The 25,854-nt window shown below is 54.9% G+C and overlaps 1 protein-coding gene across 2 annotated transcripts in view; it reads left to right on the top strand.

The window, feature by feature from the left end:
- The window catches only part of LOC139230062 (tetraspanin-4-like), a 62,182-nt gene that overhangs the window by 17,424 nt on the left and 18,904 nt on the right, over positions 1 to 25,854 (top strand). For both annotated transcript variants that reach the window (XM_070861842.1, XM_070861841.1), the window contains exon 2: positions 19,899 to 19,978. In XM_070861842.1, the coding sequence (XP_070717943.1) occupies positions 19,916 to 19,978 (63 nt within the window). In that variant the 5' untranslated portion in view covers positions 19,899 to 19,915. The remainder of the gene's footprint in view (positions 1 to 19,898; positions 19,979 to 25,854) is intronic.

Here is a 25,854-nt window from a genome sequence, read left to right as displayed (position 1 = left end):
TATTTCCAGGATCATTGCAGCATGAAGCTGACTCTTGTGGTGTGACCTCAAAGGTTCAGAACGGGAATTAAATTGATGTGATCTGCCTCGGTGGGGGAATGAGTGATTCCAGCTGTTGCCCTGGGCTCTCGCTGATCATTCCTCGTTCTACCCCATCTTGAGGTTTGCGTTTTCCAAAGCCGTCACCTCCTTGCATATTTCACCCCTCACCTACATTTTGTTTGAAAGCAAGTTAGTCTCCTCCCTTCCTCCTCTTCCAAGGCAAGGTTAAGCCAACGGTATCAGTTTTTCATTATCTGCAACCGGATTTTGGAGGGGCAGTAAGTACTGAGGGAGCGCTGTACTGTCAGAGGGGCAGTACTGAGGGAGCACCGTACTGTCAGAGGGGCAGTACTGAGGGAGCACCGTACTGTCAGAGGGGCAGTACTGAGGGAGCGCCGTACTGTCAGAGGGGCAGTACTGAGGGAGCACCGCACTGTCGGAGGGCAGTACTGAGGGAGCACCACACTGTCGCAGGCTAGTACTGAGGGAGCACCACACTGTCGCAGGCTAGTACTGAGGGAGCACCACACTGTCGGAGGGCAGTACTGAGGGAGCACCACACTGTCGGAGGGCAGTACTGAGGGATCGCTGCACTGTCGGAGGGACAGTACTGAGGGAGCACCGCACTGTCGGAGGGGCAGTACTGAGGGAGCGCCGCACTGTCGGAGGGGCAGTACTGAGGGATCGCTGCACTGTCGGAGGGACAGTACTAAGGGAGCACCGCACTGTCGGAGGGGCAGTACTGTGGGAGCTCGGCACTGTCGGAGGGGCAGTACTGAGGGAGAGCCGCACTGTTGGAGGGGCAGTACTGAGGGAGCGCCGCACTGTCAGAGGGGCAGTACTGAGGGAGTGCCGCACTGTCGGAGGGGTAGGACTGAGGGAGCACCGCACTGTCGGAGGTTAGTAGTGAGGGAGCGCCACACTGTTGGAGGGGCAGTACTGAGGGAGTGCCGCACTGTCGGAGGGGCAGTGCTGAGGGAGCACCGCACTGTCGGAGGTTAGTACTGAGGGAGCGCCACATTGTCGGAGAGTAGTATCGAGGGAGCGCCGCACTGTTGGAGGGGCAGTACTGAGGGAGTGCCGCACTGTCGGAGGGGCAGTACTGAGGAAGTGCCGCACTGTCGGAGGGGTAGTACTGAGGCAATGCCGCACTGTCGGAGGGGCAGTACTGAGGGAATGCCGCACTGTCGGAGGGGCAGTGCTGAGGGAGCACCGCACTGTCGGAGGTTAGTACTGAGGGAGCGCCGCACTGTTGGAGGGGCAGTACTGAGGGAGCGCCGCACTGTCGGAGGGCCAGCACTGAGGGAGTGCCGCACTGTCGGAGGGGCAGTACTGAGGGAGTGCCGCACTGTTGGAGAGGCAGTACTGAGGGAGCGTCGCACTGTCGGAGGGGCAGTACTGAGAGAGCGCCGCAATGTCGGAGGGGCAGTACTGAGGGAGCGCCGCACTGTCGGAGGGGCAGTACTGAGGGAGCGGCACACTGTCGGACGGGCAGTACTGAGGGAGCGCCGCACTGTCGGAGGGGCAGTGCTGAGGGAGCACCGCACTGTCGGAGGGACAGTACTGAGGGAGCGCCGCACTGTTGGAGGGGCAGTACTGAGGGAGTGCCGCACTGTCGGAGGGGCAGCACTGAGGGAGTGCCGCACTGTCGGAGGGGCAGTACTGAGGGAGTGCCGCACTGTTGGAGAGGCAGTACTGAGGGAGCGTCGCACTGTCGGAGGGGCAGTACTGAGAGAGCGCCGCAATGTCGGAGGGGCAGTACTGAGGGAGCGCCGCACTGTCGGAGGGGCAGTACTGAGGGAGCGGCACACTGTCGGACGGGCAGTACTGAGGGAGCGCCGCACTGTCGGAGGGGCAGTGCTGAGGGAGCACCGCACTGTCGGAGGGACAGTACTGAGGGAGCACCGCACTGTCGGAGGCTAGTACTGAGGGAGCACCGCACTGTCGGAGGGACAGTACTGAGGGAGCACCGCACTGTCGGAGGCTAGTACTGAGGGAGCGCCACATTGTCGGAGAGTAGTATTCAGGGAGCGCCGCACTGTCGGAGGGGCAGTACTGAGGGAGCGCCGCACTGTTGGAGGGGCAGTACTGAGGGAGTGCCGCACTGTCGGAGGGGTAGTACTGAGGCAATGCCGCACTGTTGGAGAGGCAGTACTGAGGGAGCGCTGCTCCGCCACGAAGTCGGGTATGCTTTGGCCCACACAGCGTCTGTAGTTGTAGAACCTGTGTCTGGCCGTGTGTAGGCTGCTCGCTGGCTTCAGGTGGTCTCTCACCAGTGTGCTCAACTCCTCAAACGACTTGCTTGCTGGTTTCTCAGGTGCCAGCAGGTCTTTCATTCAAGCGTAAGTTTTCGAGCCACAGCTGGTCAAGAGATGGGCTCTTCTCTTGTCTGCCTTATCGTCGCCCAGCCAGTCTTTGGTCACAAAGCTTTGCTGGAGCCTTTCTATAAAGTCATCCCAATTGTCTCCAGCATTGTATTTCTCATCTGAGCTGTTGGTAGCCATTCTGTGGATTCTGTGATCCCGTAACTCGTCGCCACTGTTAAGTCCTGACTCTAATGTACTGACTTACACGAGACACAGGCTGAAGTCAAGGTCACTCAGGACCTGCACCTTTAATTCCAGCTCTCCAGTCCCGCACTTGCCCGAGACCTCCCTTTATATACCTCAGTGGGACAGGTATGGAGTGTCTCCTGCAAGTGCACCCCTGGTGGTAAGGTATGCTTATTGTTACAGGTCATATCCAGTTACAGTCATGTATAGCATGGTAAGATACAGTTATATACAGTAATGTGAGATACATGACACAATCAACATAACAAAAACAGATTATCTGGTCATTATCACATTGCTGTTTGTAGGAGCTTGCTGTGTGCAAATTGGCTGCAAGGCGCTATATAAATGCAAGTCTTTCCTTCTTTCTTTCAGTTCAGACGAAAGGTCATTGACCCCAAACGCTAACTCTGTTTCTCTCGCCACAGGTGCTGCCTGACCTGCTGTGTGTCTTCCAACATTGTTCTATGTTTAATTGCCATATGAGGGCCTTCTAGTGGGAATCATTGGATTGGTCAGGTTACTTTTGTTCCCCACCTTGGTGAGACAAATTGCCATGGGACCTTTTACGTCCACCTGACAGAGCAGATGGGGCCTCAGTTTAACGTCTCATCTGAACGACGGCACCTCTGACAGTGCGGCGCTCCCTCAGTACTGCCCCTCTGACAGTGCGGCGCTCCCTCAGTACTGCCCCTCCGACAGTGCGGCGCTCCCTCAGTACTGCCCCTCCGACAGTGCGGCGCTCCCTCAGTACTGCCCCTCCGACAGTGCGGCGCTCCCTCAGTACTGCCCCTCCGACAGTGTAGCACTCCCTCAGTACTGCCCCTCCGACAGTGCGGCGCTCCCTCAGTACTGCCCCTCCGACAGTGTAGCACTCCCTCAGCACTGCCCCTCCGACAGTGCGGCGCTCCCTCAGCACTGCCCCTCCGACAGTGCGGCGCTCCCTCAGAATTGCCCCTCCGACAGTGCGGCGCTCCCTCAGTACTGCCCCTCCGACAGTGTAGCACTCCCTCAGCACTGCCCCTCCGACAGTGCGGCGCTCCCTCAGCACTGCCCCTCCGACAGTGCGGCGCTCCCTCAGCACTGCTCCTCCGACAGTGCGGCGCTCCCTCAGTACTGCCCCTCCGACAGTGCGGCGCTCCCTCAGCACTGCACTGGGAATGTCAGCCTGGATTTTTCTCCAAGTCCCTGGAGTGTGACTTGAACCCACAACCTTCTGACTCAGAGGCGAGAGTGCTGACTGCTGGGCGACGGCAAAAATCTTCTCCTTTAAGAAAAAATAAAATACGGCTTGCATTAATCTTAACATAATATAAGCGTATTTAATTTATTTTTTTTTTCTTGAGTTGTGTTGGGAAAGGTTCACGTTTGTAATTCCGTAAGTTCCCCATGAGAATTTAACGAGCTGAAGTCACCATGGAAACCGTGCCTGCACTTCCTGTTCTCAGGGCCTGAGGCCCTCGTTGCCAATTGGTCCACTTCCTGTTGCTTTATTAATAGTGTCGCCGTTCCTTTCCGCTTGTGATTAAATCTCCTTCGTTTCCAGCGATTATGGGGCCTGAAAACGTTGAGCGCTTCTTTTCCCAAGCGCTCGGCGACGGTGACACCTCAGCATGTCACGCTGCGTGACTCCTCGTCAAGGCCAGAAGGGTTGGGCCAACAGTCCGTCAGCTGATACAGCAGCAATGTGCAGCCATGCAGCGCCGTTAACATCGAGAACCCTCCTCAAGGCGCTTCACAGGAGCGTTAATCAGGGACAATTTCACGCCAAGCCGCATAAGGTGATATTAGGGCAAGATATTGGCCCAAGGAGTAGGGCTTAAAGAGCATCTTAAAGGAGGAGGGAGAAGCGGAGAGGGTTTAGGGAGGGAATTCCAGAGCTTGGGACCCAGGCAGCTGAAGGCACGGCCAACAATGGCGGAGTGATGGAAATCAGGGGATGCGCAAGAGGCCGGAATTGGAGGGGAGCAGAGGTCTCGGAGGGTTGTAGGGCTGTAAGAGATTACAGAGTGAGGGAGGGGGCAAGGCCACAAAGGGATTTGAAAACAAGGATGGGAATTTTTAAATCGAGGCGTTGCCGGACCGGGAGCCAATGTTGGTCAGCGAGCAGAAGGGGGATGGGTGAGCGGGATTTGGTGTGAGTTAGGACACGGGGCAGCGAGTACAGGGGGTGATGGGTGAGCGGGACTCAGTGCGAGTTAGGACACGGGGCAGCGAGCACAGGGGGTGATGGGTGAGCGGGACTCGGTGCGAGTTAGGACACGGGGCAGCGAGCACAGGGGGTGATGGGTGAGCGGGACTCAGTGCGAGTTAGGACACGGGGCAGCGAGCACAGTGGGTGATGGGTGAGCAGGACTTGGTGTGAGTTAGGACACAGGGCAGCGAGCACAGGGGGTGATGGGTGAGCGGGACTCGGTGCGAGTTAGGACACGGGGCAGTGAGCACAGAGGGTGATGGGTGAGCAGGACTTGGTGTGAGTTAGGACACAGGGCAGCGAGCACAGGGGGTGATGAGTGAGCGGGACTCGGTGTGAGTTAGGACACGGAGCAGCGAGCACAGGGGGTGATGGGTGAGCGGGACTCAGTGCGAGTTAGGACACGGGGCAGTAAGCACAGAGGGTGATGGGTGAGCAGGACTTGGTGTGAGTTAGGACACAGGGCAGCGAGCACAGGGGGTGATGAGTGAGCGGGACTCGGTGTGAGTTAGGACACGGGGCAGTGAGCACAGGGGGTGATGAGTGAGCGGGACTCGGTGTGAGTTAGGACACGGGGCAGCGAGCACAGCGGGTGATGGGTGAGCAGGACTTGGTGTGAGTTAGGACACGGGGCAGCGAGCACAGGGGGTGATGGGTGAGCAGGACTTGGTGTGAGTTAGGACACAGGGCAGCGAGCACAGGGGGTGATGAGTGAGCGGGACTCGGTGTGAGTTAGGACACGGGGCAGCCGAGTTTTGGATGATCTAATGTTTACAGACGTGGAAGGTGGGAGGCTGGTTACGAGAGCGTTGGAATAGTCGAGTCTGGAGTAACATAAGCATTGAATGAGGATATGTACTGGATATAGAGGCACTGGAGAAAGTGTAATAAAGTTTTACATGGATGACACCAGGACTGAGAGCTTGCAGCTATCAGGAAAGACTGAATAGGCGGGGGCATTTCTCTCAACAAAAGAGAAGACTGAGAGATGACTTGATAACGGTCTTTAAAATTATGAGAGGATTGGATAGGGTAGATGTAGAGAGAATGTTTCCACTTGTGGGGAAGAGCATAACTAGAGGCCATCGATATAAGATAGTCACCAAGAAATCCAATGGGGAATTCAGGAGAAACTTCTTTCCCCAGAGAGTGGTGAGAATGTGGAACTCGCTGCCACAGGGAGGGGTTGAGGTGAATAGTATCGATGCATTTAAGGGGAAGCTGGATAAACACATGAGGGAGAAAGGAATAGAAGGATATGGTGATGGGGTGAGATGGAGAGGGGTGGGAAGGGTCTGGAGTGGAGCATAATCCCCGGCACGGAGCGGTGGGGCCAATGGCCAATTCCTGGGCTGTAAATACTGCGTAATTCCAAGAACAGCACAGTACCCAGTAGAATGTTGAGCTAGAATGAACCAAGATGATCTCAGCCAGAACAGTAGTTCAGAGATTTCAATTGGCCTAAACTATCGAGGAGGCAAAAAATTCCCAATCCCGAATGCTACCCAGTGGATCCTGTAAGAAAGAACGTCCGGTGAAGACAGGATTAGGCTATGATGCCTCATGACAGAAATTCATTGCAAGAACACAAGAAATAGGAGCAGGAGTCGGCCATACGGCCCCTCGAGCCTGCTCCGCCATTCAATAAGATCACGGCTGATCTGATTCTGGCCTCAACTCCACTTCCCTGCCTGATCTCCATATCCCTTGAATACCTTAGACTCCAAAAATCTATTGATCCCAGTCTTGAATATACCCAGCGATTCAGCATCTACAGATTGGTAGAGAATTCCAAAGATTCACCACCCTCTGAGTGAAGAAATTCCTCGTCATCTCAGTCCTAAATGGCCGACCCCTTATCCTGAGACTGTGACCCCTGGTTCTAGACCCCCCCAGCCCGGGGGAAACATCCTCCCTGCATCTACCCTGTCAATCCCTGTAAGAATGTTGTATGTTTCAATGAGATCACCTCTCATCCTTCAAATTTCCTGAGAGTATAGGCCCATAAGAAGACACGAAGGTCAAACGAAAGAGTATAAAAGAAAGACTTGCATTTATATAGCGCCTTTCATGACCTCAGGATGTTCCAAAGCGCTTTACAGCCAATGAAGTACTTTTTGAAGGGGAAACGTGGCAGCCCATTTGCACACAGCAAGCTCCCACACACAGCAATGTGATAATGACCAGATAATCTGTTTTAGTGATGTGGGTTGAGGGATAAATATTGGCCCCAGGACACCGGGGAGAACTCCCCTGCTCTTCTTAGAAATAGTGCCGCGGGATCTTTTACATCCACCTGAGAGAGCAGATGGGGCCTCGGTTTAACGTCTCACCCGAAAGATGGCACGTCTGACAGTGCATCGCTCCCTCAGCACTGCCCCTCCGACAGTGGGGCGCTCCCTCAGTACTGCCCCTCCGACAGTGCGGCGCTCCCTCAGCACTGCCCCTCCGACAGTGCGGCGCTCCCTCAGTACTGCCCCTCCGACAGTGCGGCGCTCCCTCAGCACTGCCCCTCTGACAGTGCGGCACTCCCTCAGCACTGCCCCTCCGACAGTGGGGTGCTCCCTCAGTACTGCCCCTCCGACAGTGCGGCGCTCCCTCAGTACTGCCCCTCCGACAGTGCGGCGCTCCCTCAGTACTGCCCCTCCGACAGTGCGGCGCTCCCTCAGCACTGCCCCTCCGACAGTGCGGCGCTCCCTCAGTACTGCCCCTCCGACAGTGCGGCGCTCCCTCAGTACTGCACTGGGAGTGACAGCCTGTATTATGCGTTCAAGACTCTGGAGTTGGAATTGAACCAATGACCTTCTGATGCATTTACATTTGGGTGAGGGAGGGAGCCCAAATTATTATACCCCAGTTTGCGGATACTCGCTGTTCATGCTCACAAATACATTTTAAAGGCCCCTTGGCTGTGGACCCCCAAGGCGCACATAGCTAAACTCGAGCATGAGTCCGTATGTTGGGAAAAGGGCCTCATCTTTTCTCAAAGTAACTGGCAGGAAGATTTGGCATCACAAACCTGAACGAGAGACCTGGCTTTCAGCATTTTATTTGAGTTCAGAGTGAGCCTGGGGACTAAATTCCATTTGCTGCAAGTCAGACTTTCCACTGTGCGCTCGCTGCCCCTGAGCTGTGTATGCAGCCAGCCTCAGTCACTCCTCACCATCATCCTGGCCTTCGCCGGAGCCCGAGGGCTCGATCATTGATCCGTGGCTGTCAGCACACCGACACAGTCCTCACTCAGCCCTCCTCCACCACACCAGGCTCCTGCTACATAACCCTCGAAAAATCTCTCTCTCTCTCTCCCTCGTCTTCTCTCTCTCTCTCTCTCCCTCGTCTTCTCTCTCTCTCTCTCTCCCTCTCTCCCTCGTCTTCTCTCTCTCTCTCTCTCTCTCGTCTTCTCTCTCTCCTCCCTCGTCTTCTCTCTCTCTCTCTCTCCCTCGTCTTCTCTCTCTCTCTCTCGTCTTCTCTCTCTCCTCCCTCGTCTTCTCTCTCTCTCTCTCCTCCCTCGTCTTCTCTCTCTCTCTCTCTCTCTCTCCTCCCTCGTCTTCTCTCTCTCTCTCTCTCCTCCCTCGTCTTCTCTCTCTCTCTCTCCAACCTCGTCTTCTCTCTCTCTCTCTCTCTCCTCCCTCGTCTTCTCTCTCTCTCTCTCCTCCCTCGTCTTCTCTCTCTCTCTCTCTCTCTCCTCCCTCGTCTTCTCTCTCGCTCTCTCTCTCTCTCCTCCCTCGTCTTCTCTCTCTCTCTCTCTCTCTCCTCCCTCGTCTTCTCTCTCTCTCTCTCCTCCCTCGTCTTCTCTCTCTCTCTCTCCTCCCTCGTCTTCTCTCTCTCTCTCTCTCTCTCCTCCCTCGTCTTCTCTCTCTCTCTCTCTCTCTCTCCTCCCTCGTCTTCTCTCTCTCTCTCCTCCCTCGTCTTCTCTCTCTCTCTCTCCTCCCTCGTCTTCTCTCTCTCTCTCTCTCTCTCCTCCCTCGTCTTCTCTCTCGCTCTCTCTCTCTCTCCTCCCTCGTCTTCTCTCTCTCTCTCTCTCTCTCCTCCCTCGTCTTCTCTCTCTCTCTCTCCTCCCTCGTCTTCTCTCTCTCTCTCTCTCTCCTCCCTCGTCTTCTCTCTCTCTCTCTCCTCCCTCGTCTTCTCTCTCTCTCTCTCTCTCTCCTCCCTCGTCTTCTCTCTCTCTCTCTCCTCCCTCGTCTTCTCTCTCTCTCTCTCTCTCTCCTCCCTCGTCTTCTCTCTCTCTCTCTCCTCCCTCGTCTTCTCTCAATCTCGCTCCTCCCTCGTCTTCTCTCTCCCTCTCTCTCTCTCTCCTCCCTCGTCTTCTCTCTCTCTCAACTCCCTCGTCTTCTCTCTCTCTCTCTCTCTCTCTCTCTCTCCTCGTCTTCTCTCTCTCTCTCTCCTCCCTCGTCTTCTCTCTCTCCGCCCTCGTCTTCTCCCTCTCTCTCCTCCCTCGTCTTCTCTCTCTCTCTCCTCCCTCGTCTTCTCTCTCTCTCTCTCTCTCTCTCTCCCTCGTCTTCTCTCTCTCTCTCCTCCCTCGTCTTCTCTCTCTCTCTCTCTCCGCCCTCGTCTTCTCTCTCTCTCTCTCTCCTCCCTCGTCTTCTCTCTCTCTCTCCGCCCTCGTCTTCTCTCTCTCTCTCTCCTCCCTCGTCTTCTCTCTCTCTCTCTCTCTCTCTCTCTCTCTCTCTCGTCTTCTCTCTCTCCGCCCTCGTCTTCTCTCTCTCTCTCCTCCCTCGTCTTCTCTCTCCCTCTCTCCTCCCTCGTCTTCTCTCTCTCTCTCTCTCTTCTCCCTCGTCTTCTCTCTCTCTCTCTCTCTCTCTCTCTCTCGTCTTCTCTCTCTCTCTCTCTCTCCTCCCTCGTCTTCTCTCTCTCTCTCTCTCTCTCTCCCTCGTCTTCTCTCTCTCTCTCCTCCCTCGTCTTCTCTCTCTCCTCTCTCGTCTTCTCTCTCTCTCTCTCTCTCTCTCTCTCTCTCTCTCTCTCTCTCTCTCTCTCCCTCGCCTTCTCTCTCTCTCTCCTCCCTCGTCTTCTCTCTCTCTCTCTCTCTCCTCGTCTTCTCTCTCTCTCTCTCCTCCCTCGTCTTCTCTCTCTCCTCCCTCGTCTTCTCTCTCTCTCTCTCTCTCTCGTCTTCTCTCTCTCCTCCCTCGTCTTCTCTCTCTCCGCCCTCGTCTTCTCTCTCTCTCTCCTCCCTCGTCTTCTCTCTCTCTCTCTCTCTCTCTCTCCCTCTGTCTTCTCTCTCTCTCTCTCCTCCCTCGTCTTCTCTCTCTCTCTCTCTCTCTCCGCCCTCGTCTTCTCTCTCTCTCTCTCTCCGCCCTCGTCTTCTCTCTCTCTCTCCTCCCTCGTCTTCTCTCTCTCTCTCCTCCCTCGTCTTCTCTCTCTCTCTCTCCTCCCTCGTCTTCTCTCTCTCTCTCTCTCTCTCTCCTCCCTCGTCTTCTCTCTCTCTCTCTCTCTCCTCCCTCGTCTTCTCTCTCTCTCTCTCCCTCGTCTTCTCTCTCTCTCTCTCCTCCCTCGTCTTCTCTCTCTCTCTCTCTCTCTCTCTCTCCTCCCTCGTCTTCTCTCTCTCTCTCTCTCTCTCTCTCTCTCTCCTCCCTCGTCTTCTCTCTCTCTCTCTCTCTCCTCCCTCGTCTTCTCTCTCTCTCTCTCCTCCCTCGTCTTCTCTCTCTCGCCTCTCGTGTTCTCTCCTCCCTTGTGTTCTCTCTCTCTCTCTCTCATTCTCTCTCTCTATCCTCCCTCATCTTTTCTCTCTCTCCTCCCTCGTGTTCTCTCTCGTGTTTTCTCTCTCTCTTGTGTTCTCTCTCTCTCCTCTCATGTTCTCTCTCTCTCTCTTATTCTTTCTCACTCTTCTCATGTTCTCTCTTTCTCTCCCTCTCGTTCTCTCTCTCCCTCTCGTGTTCTCTCTCTTCTCCCTCTTGTGTTCTCACTCTCTCTCTGTCCTTGAACACCAATCACTGAAAGTTAACCTGCGGGTACAGCAAGTGTTTAAAGCAAATGGTATGTTGGCCTTTATTACAGGAGGTTTAGAGTATAAGAGTAAAGATGTCTTGCTACAATTATTCAGGGCCCTGGTGAGACCACACCTGGAGTATTGTGTACAATTCTGGTCTCCTTACTTAAGGAAGGAAATACTTGCCACAGTGGGAGGGCAACGAAGGTTCACCAGACTGATTCCTGGGCTGGGGGGATGGTCTTATGAGGAGAGATTGAGCAGACTAGGCCGATATTCTCTGGAGTTTAGAAGAATGAAAGGTGATCTCATTGAAACATGCACAATTCTTACAGGGCTTGACAGGGTAGATGCAGGGAGGGTGTTTCCCCCGGGCTGGGGAGTCTAGAACCAGGGATCACAGTCTCAGGATAAGGGGTCGGCCATTTAGGACTGAGATGAGGAGAAACTTCTTCACTCAGAGCGTGGTGAATCTTTGGAATTCTCTGCCCCAGAGGGCTGTGGAGTCTCAGTCGTTGAGTATATTCATAGAAACATAGAAAATAGGTGCAGGAGTCGGCCATTCAGCCCTTCTAGCCTGCACCGCCATTCAATGAGTTCATGGCTGAACATGAAACTTCAGTACCGCCTTCCTGCTTTCTCACCATACCCCTTGATCCCCCGAGTAGTAAGGACTTCATCTAACTCCCTTTTGAATATATTTAGTGAATTGGCCTCAACTACTTTCTGTGGTAGAGAATTCCACAGGTTCACCACTCTCTGGGTGAAGAAGTTTCTCCTCATCTCGGTCCTAAATGGCTTACCCCTTATCCTTAGACTGTGACCCCTGGTTCTGGACTTCCCCAACATTGGGAACATTCTTCCTGCATCTAACCTGTCTAAACCCGTCAGAATTTTAAACGTTTGTATGAGGTCCCCTCTCATTCTTCTGAACTCCAGTGAATACAAGCCCAGTTGATCCAGTCTTTCTTGATAGGTCAGTCCCACCATCCCGGGAATCAGTCTGGTGAATCTTCGCTGCACTCCCTCAATAGCAAGAATGTCCTTCCTCAAGTTAGGAGACCAAAACTGTACACAATACTCCAGGTGTGGCCTCACCAAGGCCCTGTACAACTGTGGCAACACCTCCCTGCCCCTGTACTCAAATCCCCTCGCTATGAAGGCCAACATTCCATTTGCTTTCTTAACCGCCTGCTGTACCTGCATGCCAACCTTCAATGACTGATGTACCATGACACCCAGGTCTCGTTGCACCTCCCCTTTTCCTAATGTGTCACCATTCAGATAATAGTCTGTCTCTCTGTTTTTACCACCAAAGTGGATAACCTCACATTTATCCACATTATACTTCATCTGCCATGCATTTGCCCACTCACCTAACCTATCCAAGTCACTCTAAAGCCTCATAGCATCCTCCTCGCAGCTCACACTGCCACCCAACTTAGTGTCATCCGCAAATTTGGAGATATTACATTTAATCCCCTCGTCTAAATCATTAATGTACAATGTAAACAGCTGGGGCCCCAGCACAGAACCTTGCGGTACCCCACTAGTCACTGCCTGCCATTCTGAAAAGTACCCATTTACTCCTACTCTTTGCTTCCTGTCTGACAACCAGTTCTCAATCCACGTCAGCACACTACCCCCAATCCCATGTGCTTTAACTTTGCACATTAATCTCTTGTGTGGGACCTTGTCGAAAGCCTTCTGAAAGTCCAAATATACCACATCAACTGGTTCTCCTTTGTCCACTCTACTGGAAAAATTCCAGAAGATTTGTCAAGCATGATTTCCCTTTCACAAATCCATGCTGACTTGGACCTATCATGTCACCATTTTCCAAATGCGCTGCTATGACATCCTTAATAATTGATTCCATCATTTTACCCACTACTGAGGTCAGGCTGACCGGTCTATAATTCCCTGTTTTCTCTCTCCCTTCTTTTTTAACAGAGATCGATAGATTTTTGGATATTAAGGGAATCCAGGGATATGGGGATCAGGCGGGAAAGTGGAGTTGAGGTCGAAGATCAGCCATGATCTCATTGAATGGCGGCTCGAGGGGCTAAATGGCCGATTCCTGCTCCTAATTCTTATGTTCTTATGTTCTCTCCCTTCTCGTGTTCTCTCCCCCTCACTCTCTCCCCCCTCACACTCTCGCCCCTCTTTTCTCGCTCCCCTCTACCAGCCATGAGTAAACTATGATCATTTCCCAGCACTTTCCCATTATGACATTTGCAGGTAATGGCATCAGCCAATTAGACGCTAAATGTCCGGATTATGCGAACGTAGGCAATGCGGGTGAGGTCGGACTCAGGCTTGGCTACAATACACGATCCACGATTGTGCCCACACTCAATGCCTGGACCCACACGTGACGAATTGCCACTCGGTGTGGTACTGGAGGGCACCCTGTGGCCGAGGATCTGTGTTCTGGGAGCAGTCAGGGCCGGAGATTTCAACACAAAATTCCAGGCAGTCACTCCAGTGCAGTACTGAGGGAGCGCCGTACTGTCAAAGGGACAGTGCTGAGGGAGCGGTGCACTGTCGGAGGAGCAGTACTGAGGGAGCGCCGCACTGTCGGAGGGGCAGTACTGAGGGAGCGCAGCATTGTTGGAGGGGCAGTACTGAGGGAGCGACGCACTGTCAGAGGGGCAGTACTGAGGGAATGCTGCACTGTCGGAGGTGCCGTCATTCATATGAGACGTTAAACAGAGGTCCCGTCTGCTCTCTCAGGTGGACGTAAAAGATCCTATGCCACTGTTTCGAGGAAGAGCAGGGGAGTTATCCCCGGTGTCCTGGGGCCAATATTTATCCCTGAAACAACATAACAGAAACAGATTATCTGGTCATTATCACGTTGCTGTGTGTGTGGGAGCTTGCTGTGCGCAAATTGTCTGCTGCATTTCCCACATTACACCAGTGACTACACTCCCAAAGGTACTTCATTGGCTGTAAAGCACTTTGGGACGTCCTGAGGTTGTGAAAGGCGCTATATAAATGCAAGTTGTTTTGGAGAAACAATTGGGAGAACAAAAATGAAGGAAGTTAGAGATCTCCGAGTCGAGATACATGTTTTTTTATTGATACACGAGATGTGGGCGACTCTGGCAAGGCCACATTTATTGCCGTGCCTTGTTGCCTCGCTGCTTTGGTGCGATCACATGGATGGGCGTTAAGATTCAAGCTCGTAACGTGAACTCGGGTCACGTGTAGGTCAAACCCACCAGGGTTCCCTGAGAGACATTAGTGAGCCTGCTTTGGTTTAAATGACAAGCGTTTGTGGTTATTCCTGGTCCGATGCCCGGCCACAAAGAATTTCAGGATTCAATCCCAAGCTATCCAGAGTGACGTTTCAACCCGCGGGAGGCCAAAATTGCCCCTTTCAATACGAACATTAGGCGCCTGAGATCAGCGCCCATGGGCCGGTGAGCAATCGCCGCGCGGTCGGCTAGGAGGTGCCCGCCATTTTGAAAATGGCCCTGGTGGATTTTCCCGGCACAGAACGTCTCCAATCCGCCGGTGCCCCGGACAGTGTTTCTCCGGCGGGATCCATCTTGTGGCTGGGCGGCGCGTCCGCCCTTAGAGGGGAGGGCGCACTGCCGCAGGCCGCCATTTTGTGTTAGTTGTCGGCCAACTGACAGGTAGGCCCGACAATGGCGCCCATCAACCCCTCCATCTCCCTATTGAGTGCCAGGCTGCTGGCCCGGCCGAAACCTTCCCTGGTGGCCCAGTGTTTGGCACTAAATTGCCTGCTGGCCCCGCAGCGGCGCTCCCTTTTATGATGGCTGCTCTGCCCCTCCCCCAACAGTCGCTCTGCCCCGCCCCCACCTCCGCCCCGCCCCCACCTCCGCCCCTCCCCCAACAGTCATGCTGCCCCGCCCCCACCTCCGCCCCTCCCCCAACAGTCGCTCTGCCTCGCCCCCACCTCTGCCCCTCTCCCAACAGTCACGCTGCCCCGCCCCCACCTCCGCCCCTCCCCCAACAGTCGCTCTGCCTCGCCCCCACCTCTGCCCCTCCCCCAACAGTCGCTCTGCCCCGCCCCCACCTCTGCCCCTCCCCCAACAGTCACGCTGCCCCGCCCCCACTTCTGCCCCTCCCCCAACAGTCACGCTGCCCCGCCCCCACCTCTGCCCCTCCCCCAACAGTCGCTCTGCCCCGCCCCCACCTCTACCCCGCCCCCACCTCTGCCCCTCCCCCAACAGTCACGCTGCCCCGCCCCCAACTCTGCCCCTCCACCAACAGTCACGCTGCCCCACCCCCACTTCTGCCCCTCCCCCAACAGTCACGCTGCCCCGCCCCCACCTCTGCCCCTCCCCCAACAGTCGCTCTGCCCCGCCCCCACCTCTACCCTGCCCCCACCTCTGCCCCTCCCCCAACAGTCACGCTGCCCCGCCCCCAACTCTGCCCCTCCACCAACAGTCACGCTGCCCCACCCCCACCTCTGCCCCTCCCCCAACAGTCACGCTGCCCCGCCACCACCTCCGCCCCTCCCCCAACAGTCGCTCTGCTCTGCCCCCACCTCTGCCCCTCCCCCAACAGTCGCACTGCCCCGCCCCCATCTCTGCCCCTCCCCCAACAGTCACGCTGCCCCTCCCCCAACAGTCGCACTGCCCCGCCCCCATCTCTGCCCCTCCCCCAACAGTCACGCTGCCCCTCCCCCAACAGTCGCTCTGCCCCGCCCCCATCTCCGCCCCTCCCCCGACAGTCGCTCCGCCCCGCCCTTCCCCCCCCCCACTCCCCCGCCACCAACGCCGCTCCCACCGGAAACGAGCGAGAAAGTGCTGGAAATCAGCGGGCTGCCCGCCCCACGCGCTGGGGCGCACAGAATACTTTAGAATCTGTAGCGGTGGCGCGAGTACGGGACCCTCGGCTTCCGTTAGCGGGGAGCGCGCACTGCCAACTCCGCAGTGGGGCGAGGGGCCGCCATACCGGGGATGCGGGGTACCGGGCTGCGCCATCGCGGCACGGAGCCACCCAGGCAACGTAAGGCAGCCGGGCCAAAAGAAATGGCGCGTGCCCCCCCCCTTTACGTTTCGCACAAACAATGCGAATGTCTCCCCCCCCACATAAACGCAACTTGTTGTTAAAGGCGCTATATAAATTCAAGTTGTTGTTACAGACGCTGTATAAACGCAATTTGTTGTTGTTAAAGGCGCTGTATAAATGCAAGTTAATTTTGGTGCTGGAGGCAGTGAGCGGTGATGGACTTGTGCGCTGGTTGAGAGAGAGCCAAGTCCTTCGAGAGAGAGAGGAGAAAGATTAAAGACAAACAAAGTGGACTCAGACTTCTTGTGACATTTGTTTTTGAAGTTACAAAATGCTGGTTTGAGTATAAGATGGATGAAATATTTGACCGTTCTGTGAGCGTGACCTTGCTGCCTGCAGTGCGTCTCTCTGTCGTTAAGCAGCAATGAGCGTGCTGTTATTTGGGCTGTGTTGCAGAGCTGTGTGAAATACCAGCACATTCCAGAGGAAATGGGGAACAGACCTCGGCAGAAAGTTCATTTATACACATATATGGTAAAAGGTCGCAGAGAATCAATACACTGGCAGCCAGCGCTTCCACAGAATGAGGACTGAAGCCTGTTCCCCATGCAGTCTGTCTGTCCGATAGACTTAATTGAGGTGTATAAAATGATGAGGGGCCTGGGATAGAAAGGACCTATTTCCCTTAGCAGAGGGATCAACAACCATAGATTTTAATTAATTGGTAGGGGGTTTCGAGGGGATTTGAGGGGAAATGTCTTCACCCAGAGGGTGGTGGGGGTCTGGAACTCACTGCCTGAAAGGGTGGTAGAGGCAGAAACCCTCACCACATTTAAAAAGTATTTGGATGTGCACCTGAAGTGCCGTAACCTACAGGGCTACGGACCGAGAGCTGGAAAGTGGGATTAGGCTGGGTAGCTCTTGGTCGGCCGGCACGGACACGATGGGCCGAATGGCCTCCTCGCGTGTCATAATTTTTCTATAATTCTATGATCAGGCTAACTTCCCCCTTCTCCCCCCCTCCCCATCCCCATCCCCCACTAGCCTCTCTCCCCATTGCCCCTCACCCTATCGTCCCTCCTCCACTCGCCCCCTTACCCTTTCCCCCCTCTCCCCCCATTGCCCCTCCCCCCATCGCCACTCCCGCACTAGCCCCTCTCCTCATCGCCACTCGCCCCCTCTCTCCCTCACCCGTCCCCCTCCCGCTATACTGAATAGTTAGCCCTCAGCTCGATGGTGCCAGTTTGCCACACAGATAACTGAGTCACTCACAAGTTGTTTGGGATGTTTAATCTCGCCCATTCAGCCTGTGCGAGTGTTTTGCTAATCTACGTATCTGTCTGTGTTTCTGACGTGCTGTCCCTGGTCACTGAATTAGAGGCATTAAGTTCTCTCTGAACTGTACTGACTGGCGCCATCATTTACACAGTGAGGGGCTGTAACAGCACACTGCCTCGTCTTATACACACACTCACACGCCCTCAGTACTGCCCCTCCGACAGTGCGGCGCTCCTTCAGTACTGCCTCTCCGACAGTGCGGCACTCCCTCAATACTGTCCCTCCGACAGTGCGGCGCTCCCTCAATACTGTCCCTCCGACAGTGCGGCGCTCCCTCAGCACTGCCCCTCCGACAGTGCGGCGCTCCCTCAGCACTGCCCCTCCGACAGTGCGGCGCTCCCTCAGTACTGCCACTCCGACAGTGCAGCACTCCCTCAGTACGGCCCCTCCGACAGTGCGGCGCTCCTTCAGTACTGCCTCTCTGACAGTGCGGCACTCCCTCAGTACTGCCCCTCCGACAGTGCAATGCCCATCTCAGCACTGCCCCTCCAAAAGTGTGGGGCTCCCTCAGTACTGCCCCTCCGACAGTGCGGCGCTCCCTCAGTACTGCCCCTCCGACAATGCGGCGCTCCCTCAGTACTGCCCCTCGGACAGTGCGGCGCTCCCTCAGTACTGCCCCTCTGACAGTGCGGCACTCCCTCAGTACTGCCTCTTTGACAGTGCGGCGCTCCCTCAGTACTGCCCCTCCGACAGTGCGGCACTCCCTCAGTACTGCCCCTCGGACAGTGCGGCGCTCCCTCAGTACTGCCTCTCCGACAGTGCAGCACTCCCTCAATACTGTCCCTCCGACAGTGCGGCGCTCCCTCAGTACTGCCCCTCCGACAGTGCAGCACTCCCTCAGTACTGCCCCTCCGACAGTGCGGCGCTCCTTCAGTACTGCCTCTCTGACAGTGCGGCACTCCCTCAGTACTGCCCCTCCGACAGTGCAATGCCCATCTCAGTACTGCCCCTCCGACAGTGCGGCACTCCCTCAGTACTGCCCCTCCAACAGTGTGATGCTCCCTCAGCACTGCCCCTCCGACAGTGCGGCACTCCCTCAGCACTACCCCTCCGACAGTGCGGCACTCCCTCAGTACTGCCCCTCCGACAATGCGGCGCTCCCTCAGTACTGCCCCTCCGACAATGCGGCGCTCCCTCAGTACTGCCCCTCGGACAGTGCGGCGTTCCCTCAGTACTGCCCCTCCGACAGTGCAGCACTCCCTCAATACTGTCCCTCCGACAGTGCGGCGCTCCCTCAGTACTGCCTCTCCAACAGTGCGGCGCTCCCTCAGTACTGCCCCTCCGACAGTGCGGCGCTCCCTCAGTACTGCCCCTCCGACGGTGCAGTGCTCCCTCAGTACTGCCCCTCCGACAGTGCAGCGCTCCCTCAATACTGTCCCTCCGACAGTGCAGCGCTCCCTCAATACTGTCCCTCCGACAGTGCGGCGCTCCCTCAGTACTGCCCCTCCGACAGTGCGGCGCTCCCTCAGTACTGCTCTCCGACGGTGCAGTGCTCCCTCAGTACTGCCCCTCCGACAGTGCGGCGCTCCCTCAGCACTGCCCCTCCGACAGTGCGGCGCTCCCTCAGTACTGCCCCTCCGACAGTGCAGCACTCCCTCAGTACTGCCCCTCCGACAGTGCGGCGCTCCCTCAGTACTGCCCCTCCGACAGTGCGGCGCTCCCTCAGTACTGCCCCTCCGACAGTGCAGCACTCCCTCAGTACTGCCTCTCCGACAGTGCGGCACTCCCTAAAGGACATCAGTGAACCAGATGGGTGTTTACGACAATCCTGTAATTTCATGGTCACCATTACTGACAATAGCTTTTTATACCAGTCCCTCCACTCCCCCCCTCCCCCGTAAATTCCCCTAGCTGCCGTGGTGGGATTTGAACTCTTGACTCAGGATCTTTAGTCCGGGGCTCTTAACTGCCTGGGCGCAACTAGGAATGGGCAGTAAATGCGGCCTTGCGATGACACCCACATCCTGAGACCGAGTAAACTGAAGGAAGCGCCCCTGACCAAGGGGAATTCCTCATGTGGGCTTCACACAGACCCAGAGAACATAGAAACATAGAAACATAGAAAATAGGTGCAGGAGTATTCACTGGAATTTAGAAGAATGAGAGGGGGTCTCATAGAAACATATAAGATTCTGACGGGATTGGACAGGTTAGATGCAGGAAGAATGTTCCCGATGTTGGGGAAGTCCAGAACCAGGGGACACAGTCTAAGGATAAGGGGTAAGCCATTTAGGACCGAGATGAGGAGAAACTTCTTCACTCAGAGAGTTGTTAACCTCTGGAATTCTCTACTGCAGAGAGTTGTTGAGGCCAGTTCGTTGGCTATATTCAAGAGGGAGTTAGATATGGCCCTTACGGCTAAAGAGATCAAGGGATATGGAGAGAAAGCAGGAAAGGGTACTGAGGTGAATGATCAGCCATGATCTTATTGAATGGTGGTGCAGGCTCAAAGGGCCGAATGGCCTAATCCTGCACCTATTTTCTATATTTCTACCACCATTAAATATGATCATGGCTGATCATGCAACTTCAAGACCCCATTCCTGCTTTCTCTCCATACCCCTTGATCTCTTTAGCCGTAAGGGTCGGCCAAAGATGGCCGTTCGGAGGTGAAGGAGAACATAGCGATGGTGTACGATCTTCATCCTGTAATAGAGCTCCCCCTAGTGGACCACTACCCCAACTCGTGGACTACTGCTCCACCTGGTGGACTACTGTAGTATTGCCACTACTGATGTCTGTACAACAAAAGGGTCATGAAGTCACATGATGGCAGTTGCTGTTGGAATCACCTTGTAGAGAGTGTTTGTTAGTGACGGCGTAAGAATATATCACACCTCCATCTTTTCTTTTTTCCTAGACTTCGAGAAGCTCAATATGGGGCAAAACTGCCTGCAGTGCATGAAGTATTTGCTGTTCATCTTCAACCTCATCTTTTGGGTGAGTAATCTCTCATCTGTCTTCCGGTTTTTTTGATGAATTTTTGTGTTCATCCAGGTGGCACTGAGCGGCCAGGATTGACAACAAGAGTAAAGCTCCCTCTCATCTGCTGACACCTGCAAGTGGTTCCCCTTCGGTGTTTTCGAAGCAACCCCACTTTACAATAGTTCTAAAGCTGGGAGTGAACTACTGTACTGAACAGATGAATGAGTCAGGGACGGATACCTTGGTCCGAGTACCGGCAATGCTTTTATTAAAGTTAACGCACACACCCTGGTGTGTAAAACAAACAAATGCAGTACAACACGCAGTCTGGCCTGTCTAAACAGGCCCCTAACGCGAAGTACCCACGTCTAAAACACCTCCCCTGAAAACCCTGAAGAATTGTCTTCCCAGAACCCATGCCCATCATTCTAAGTCCAACATGGAGTAGCACCCAGGCCCCTCCCACAAACAACTTGCAGCTTTTTTTCTGCACCAGTCTCCGCAATAGGCTGCCTATCGGTGATGCTCTGTGGACCCATGCCCACTGGGGACTGGACTGAGACCACCCAACCTCCTTGCAAGTTGGACCCTTGCACACAAAGAGAAGAAAAGAAAAACCTCATTTATGTAGTGCCTTTCATGACTTGGGCAGTGAGAGAGGAAGGTCAGGAACTTGGCAGGGGGCGAAGGTCGGGAAGGTGGGGTGGGGTGGGTGCAGGGGGAAAGGTCAAGCATTTGGGCGTGTGGGGGGGGGGGCAGGGAATGTTAGAAACTTGGGGTCAGGAAGTTGGGGAGAGAAGTTCAGGAACTTGGGCTGGGGGGGGGCGGAGGTCACGGACTTGGAGGTTGGGGGAAGGAACTTGTTTGTGAGATGGGAGATCCTTTAACCCATGAGAGTGAGCTCTGCCTTTTCCAAGTGAGCTCTGTGCTGTCTGGAGTTGGCAGTCAGAATGGCTCGAATTGCACTTTGCAAAGTCACTGATTACGTAGGCAGGGCGGTTCCAATTGCACATTCCAGAGAAACTGCCGGGTGTGTTTTATCCTCCAAGGGGACCAATCAGCAATCAGATCATGTGATCAAAGGGGACCCAATCAGAGCTTTAGGTGTTGCAAATAAACGCGTTCCTCAAAATACCGCGCAGAGCGAGGGGTTGGGGGGGGGGGCGGCGGGGGGGGGGGGGGGGGAGATCGATGAGAGAGGGAGGGGGGAATCAGGGGGGGGTTGGGTAGAGAGGAGGCTACGTGGGACCCCTTGAGCACTTTGCGGCCTAGCGGCTTGCAGGAAAGGTTTGGTTACAGCCCGCCCTGTCACAGTCACAGTTTGATCTGGGATAGTCAGTGCTGCAGCCCAGTTCTGGACAGGTCTGTTGAGGTGACTGTTGTAATGTATTTGCTTCCTGGGTTCTTTGCTTAAGAATTCATAGCAACACATTGCTATTAAGAACTAGTTGGTTGATTAGCAAAAGGTTTAACAATCACACTACACATTACCAGTTCATCCACCAGGCTCACAACCACCTGCCTCATCGTGGATCCCCCGAACCCAACTGGCTGGGGTTTTATTGAGTGTTGTGAACATCATGTGACTGACTAAGCCACTCACAACTCAACAGCTCTACAACTATTTTAGAAAGAACTTTTAACTCAAGTAGCCCCCTTTTAGTAAGGGCACTAGAACCCACAAATTTCCAAATCAACGGGGAATTTTACCTAATTATATTAAGATTCTGTTCCCGGGGTGATGATGCACTCCAGTCCCTCCGGCGTCCACCTCTCACGGAAGGCCGCGAGCGTACCGGTGGACACCGCGTGCTCCATCTCCAGGGACACCCTGGCTTGGATGTAACAGCGGAAGAGAGGCAGGCAGTTGGGCTGAATGACCCCCTCGACCGCCCGCTGCCTGGACTGCTGGGCCAGGCCCAGGAGCAGTCCTACGAGGAGACCTTCGGACCTGCCCGCTCCCCTCCGCACAGGGTGCCAAAGATCAGGAGTGTGGGACTGAAGTGCAACCAGAAATCGAGGAGCAACCCCTTCAAATAATGGAAGAGGGGCTGCAACCTCACACACTGTACATACACACGGAACACGGACCCCTCCAGACTGCAGAAAACAACAGCTCTACAACTCTTTTGCAGGGGAGACAAATAAACATTAAATCAAGTGCCCCCTAATCTGGGGAACACTCCAGCCACTTTTCAACTGCCTTTTTTTAAACTTTTTTTTTGTGATTTTTTTTTTTGGGCAATAAAATCATAAAGTTTACAAGTGCCCCCTATAAAAGGGGAGGGAGACACTAAAAACTCCGGCAATTAAAACAAATTAAACTTTAAAACATAAAATCAAATTAAAATTTGGTTGCCGGGGGGTGATGATGCACTCCAGTCCCTCCGGCGCCCACCTCTCGCGGAAGGCCGCGAGCGTACCGGTGGACACCGCGTGCTCCATCTCCAGGGACACCCTGGCTCGGATGTAACCGCGGAAGAGAGGCAGGCAGTCGGGCTGAACGACCCCCTCGACCACCCGCTGCCTGGACCGGCTGATGGCCCCCTTGGCCGTGCCCAGGAGCAGTCCTACGAGGCCATCGGACCGACCCGCTCCCCTCCGCACAGGGTGCCCAAAGATCAGGAGCGTGGGACTGAAGTGCAGCCAGAAATTGAGGAGCAGCCCTTTTAAATAATGGAACAGGGGCTGCAACCTCACACACTGTACATACACGTGGAACACGGACTCCTCCAGACCGCAGAAAACAACAGCTCTACAACTCTTTTGATTGGAGAACAAAATTAAACAGTTAAATCAAGTGCCACCCGATCTGGGGGACACTCCAGACACTTATAACTGCCCTCTTTTTTTCCTTTTTTTTTGTTATCCTTTTGTATTTTGTTTTGGTTTTTTTGGGCACTAAAATCAATTTTTTTTCCAAGTGCCCCCTTTAAAAGGGGAGGGGGACACTAAAAACACCGGCAATTACAACAAATTTAACTTTAAAACATAAAATCAAATTAACATTTGGTTGCCTGGGGTGATGATGCACTCCAGTCCCTCCGGCGCCCACCTCTCGCGGAAGGCCGCGAGCGTACCGGTGGACACCGCGTGCTCCATCTCCAGGGACACCCTGGCCCGGATGTATGCGCGGAAGAGAGGCAGGCAGTCAGGTTGAACGACCCCCTCGACCGCCCGCTGCCTGGACCAGCTGATGGCACCCTTGGCCGTGCCCAGGAGCAGTCCTACGAGGAGGCCCTCGGACCTACCCGCTCCCCTCCGCACAGGGTGCCCAAAGATCAGGAGCGTGGGACTGAAGTGCAGCCAAAAATTGAGGAGCAGCCCCCTTAAATAATGAAACAGGGGCTGCAACCTCACACACTCCATAAAAACATGGAACACGGACTCTTCCAGACCGCAGAAATTGCAGGCGGCCTGGGAGTCCATGAACCGGCTTAAAAATTTGTTGCACGGCACTGCTCCGTGCACCACCCTCCAGGCCAAGTCCCCGATAAATAGTGGGAGGACAACAGCTCTACAAACCTGTGAGCATACTCACAGGTGCATACATTACAAGTGTACACAGGAGGCATGCGTGTATATTCCTGACCAGTCACTGCCTGAATCTCCCGGTGCCCTGAACAGGACGATATCAGTGAGCCCCGATTACAAGAGCTGTAACGAAAGCAAGTCCAAAATCATGTACGTAATGAGCGATGTTTAGTTGTATCCTGGAACTCCAGTAGCGGACGACGAGGTTCAACACCGCCTTCAGTGCGCCAGCGCAGCCTTCGTCCGCCTGAGTAAAAGAGTGTTCGAAGACCAGCCCGTCAAATCTGCCACCAAGCTCATGGTCTACAGGGCTGTAGTAATACCTGCCCTCCTGTATGGCTCAGAGACATGGACCATGTACAGTAGACACCTCAAATCGCTGGCGAAATACCACCAACGATGTCTCCGCAAGATCCTGCAAATCCCCTGGGAGGACAGACGCACCAACTTTAGCGTCCTCGACCAGACCAACATCCCCAGCATTGAAGCACTGACCACACTTGATCATCTCCACTAGGCAGGGCCACATTGTCCGCATGCCTGACACAAGACTCCCAAAGCAAGCGCTCTACTCGGAACTCCTACACGGCAGGCGAGCCCCAGGTGGGCAAAGGAAACGTTACAAGGGACACCCTCAAAGCCTCCCTGATAAAGTGCAACATCCCCACCGACACCTGGGAGTCCCTGGCCAAAGACCAGTCCGCCCTAAGTGGAGGAAGTGCATCCGGGAGGGCGCTGAGCACCTCGAGTCTCGTCGCCGAGAGCGTGCAGAAACCAAGCGCAGGCAGCGGAAGGAGCGTGCGGCAAACCAGTCCCACCCTCCCCTTCCCTCAACCACTGTCTGTCCCACCTGTGACAGGGACTGTGGCTCTCGTATTGGACTGTTCAGCCAACTGAGAACTCACTTTTAGAGTGGAAGCAAGTCTTCCTCGATTCCGAGGGACTGCCTGTGATGATAATGCGTGGAGAAAGAAAGTCAAAAGTATTTTCATACCGAAAAACAAATGATTTTAAAATGTATTTGCTATTCATAAAATATCATCCTTCAACGGGGCCTCCCAGATTGGTTTGAACGGGAAAAGAAAGTTTGGGGCTGCTCCAGTTTGTGTGTAAGCATCGGATCCAACCCTCCCCTGGGGAACTAATTGTTGATATTCTTTGGCTTCACTGCAACTGTGTCGAGACCCTGAGCCAAGCACAGTCGCGCATGGCTTCATGTGGTGGATGCTGCAGTGGGATGGTGGGAGTCCTGCCCCACAACGTGACTTGCAAGCAGATCCAAATCATCATACGATGAAATCAGCTCCTCCGAAAGCCGGCGTTCTGGTACAGGGCGACTCCAAGCTCAGGAATGGCCCCAAGTCTCCACCGATGCTCCTTCCCGTTGCTGGGATTAAACCCTCCCAAACCCCCGACCCCCACCGCCTAGAAGGACAAGGGCAGCAGGCACATGGGAACACCACCACCTCCACGTTCCCCTCCCAGTCACACAAACCATCCCGACTGGGAAATATATTGGCCGTTCCTTCATCATTGCTGGGTCACAATCCTGGAACTCCCTCCCTAACAGCACTGTGGGAGCACCTTCACCACACGGACTGCAGCGGTTCAAGAAGGCGGCTCACCACCACCTTCTCAAGGGGCAATTAGGGATGGGCAATAAATGCCGGCCTGGCCAGCGACGCCCACATCCTGTGATTGATTGATAATTTTTAAACTTTGCATTTATATAGAGCCTTTCATGATCTTCACAGCCAATGAAGTATTTTTTGAAGTGCAGTCACTGTTCGAATATAGTGTCTTTGAAGTCAGAAGGTTGTGGGTTCATTCACGCTCCAGAGAGCTTGAGCATGCAATCTAGGCTGCCTCTCCCAGTGCAGTGCTGAGGGAGCGCCGCACAGTCGGAGGGGCAGAACTGAGGGAGTGCCGCACTGTCGGAGGGGCAGTGCTGAGGGAGCGCCGCGCAGTCGGAGGGGCAGAACTGAGGGAGTGCCGCACTGTCGGAGGGGCAGTGCTGAGGGAGCGCCGCACAGTCGGAGGGGCAGTACTGAGGGAGCGCCGCACTGTCGGAAGGGCAGTACTGAGGGAGCGCCGCACTGTCGGAGGGGCAGAACTGAGGGAGTGCCGCACTGTCGGAGGGGCAGTGCTGAGGGAGCGCCGCACAGTCGGAGGGGCAGTACTGAGGGAGCGCCGCACAGTCGGAGGGGCAGTACTGAGGGAGTGCCGCACTGTCGGAGATGAGATTTTAAACCGAGCCCTCTCCGGTGGATGTGAAAGATCCCATGTTAATATTTTGAAGAAGAGCAGGGGAGTTATCCTCAGTGTCCTTGGGGCCAATATTTATCCCTCGACCAACA

This window comes from Pristiophorus japonicus, chromosome 19 (assembly GCF_044704955.1).
Source record: "Pristiophorus japonicus isolate sPriJap1 chromosome 19, sPriJap1.hap1, whole genome shotgun sequence".
In the NCBI taxonomy this organism is placed as follows: Eukaryota; Metazoa; Chordata; class Chondrichthyes; family Pristiophoridae; genus Pristiophorus; species Pristiophorus japonicus.
Note: the sequence above shows the minus strand (reverse complement) of the source record. Positions and strands in the feature narration are given on the sequence as shown.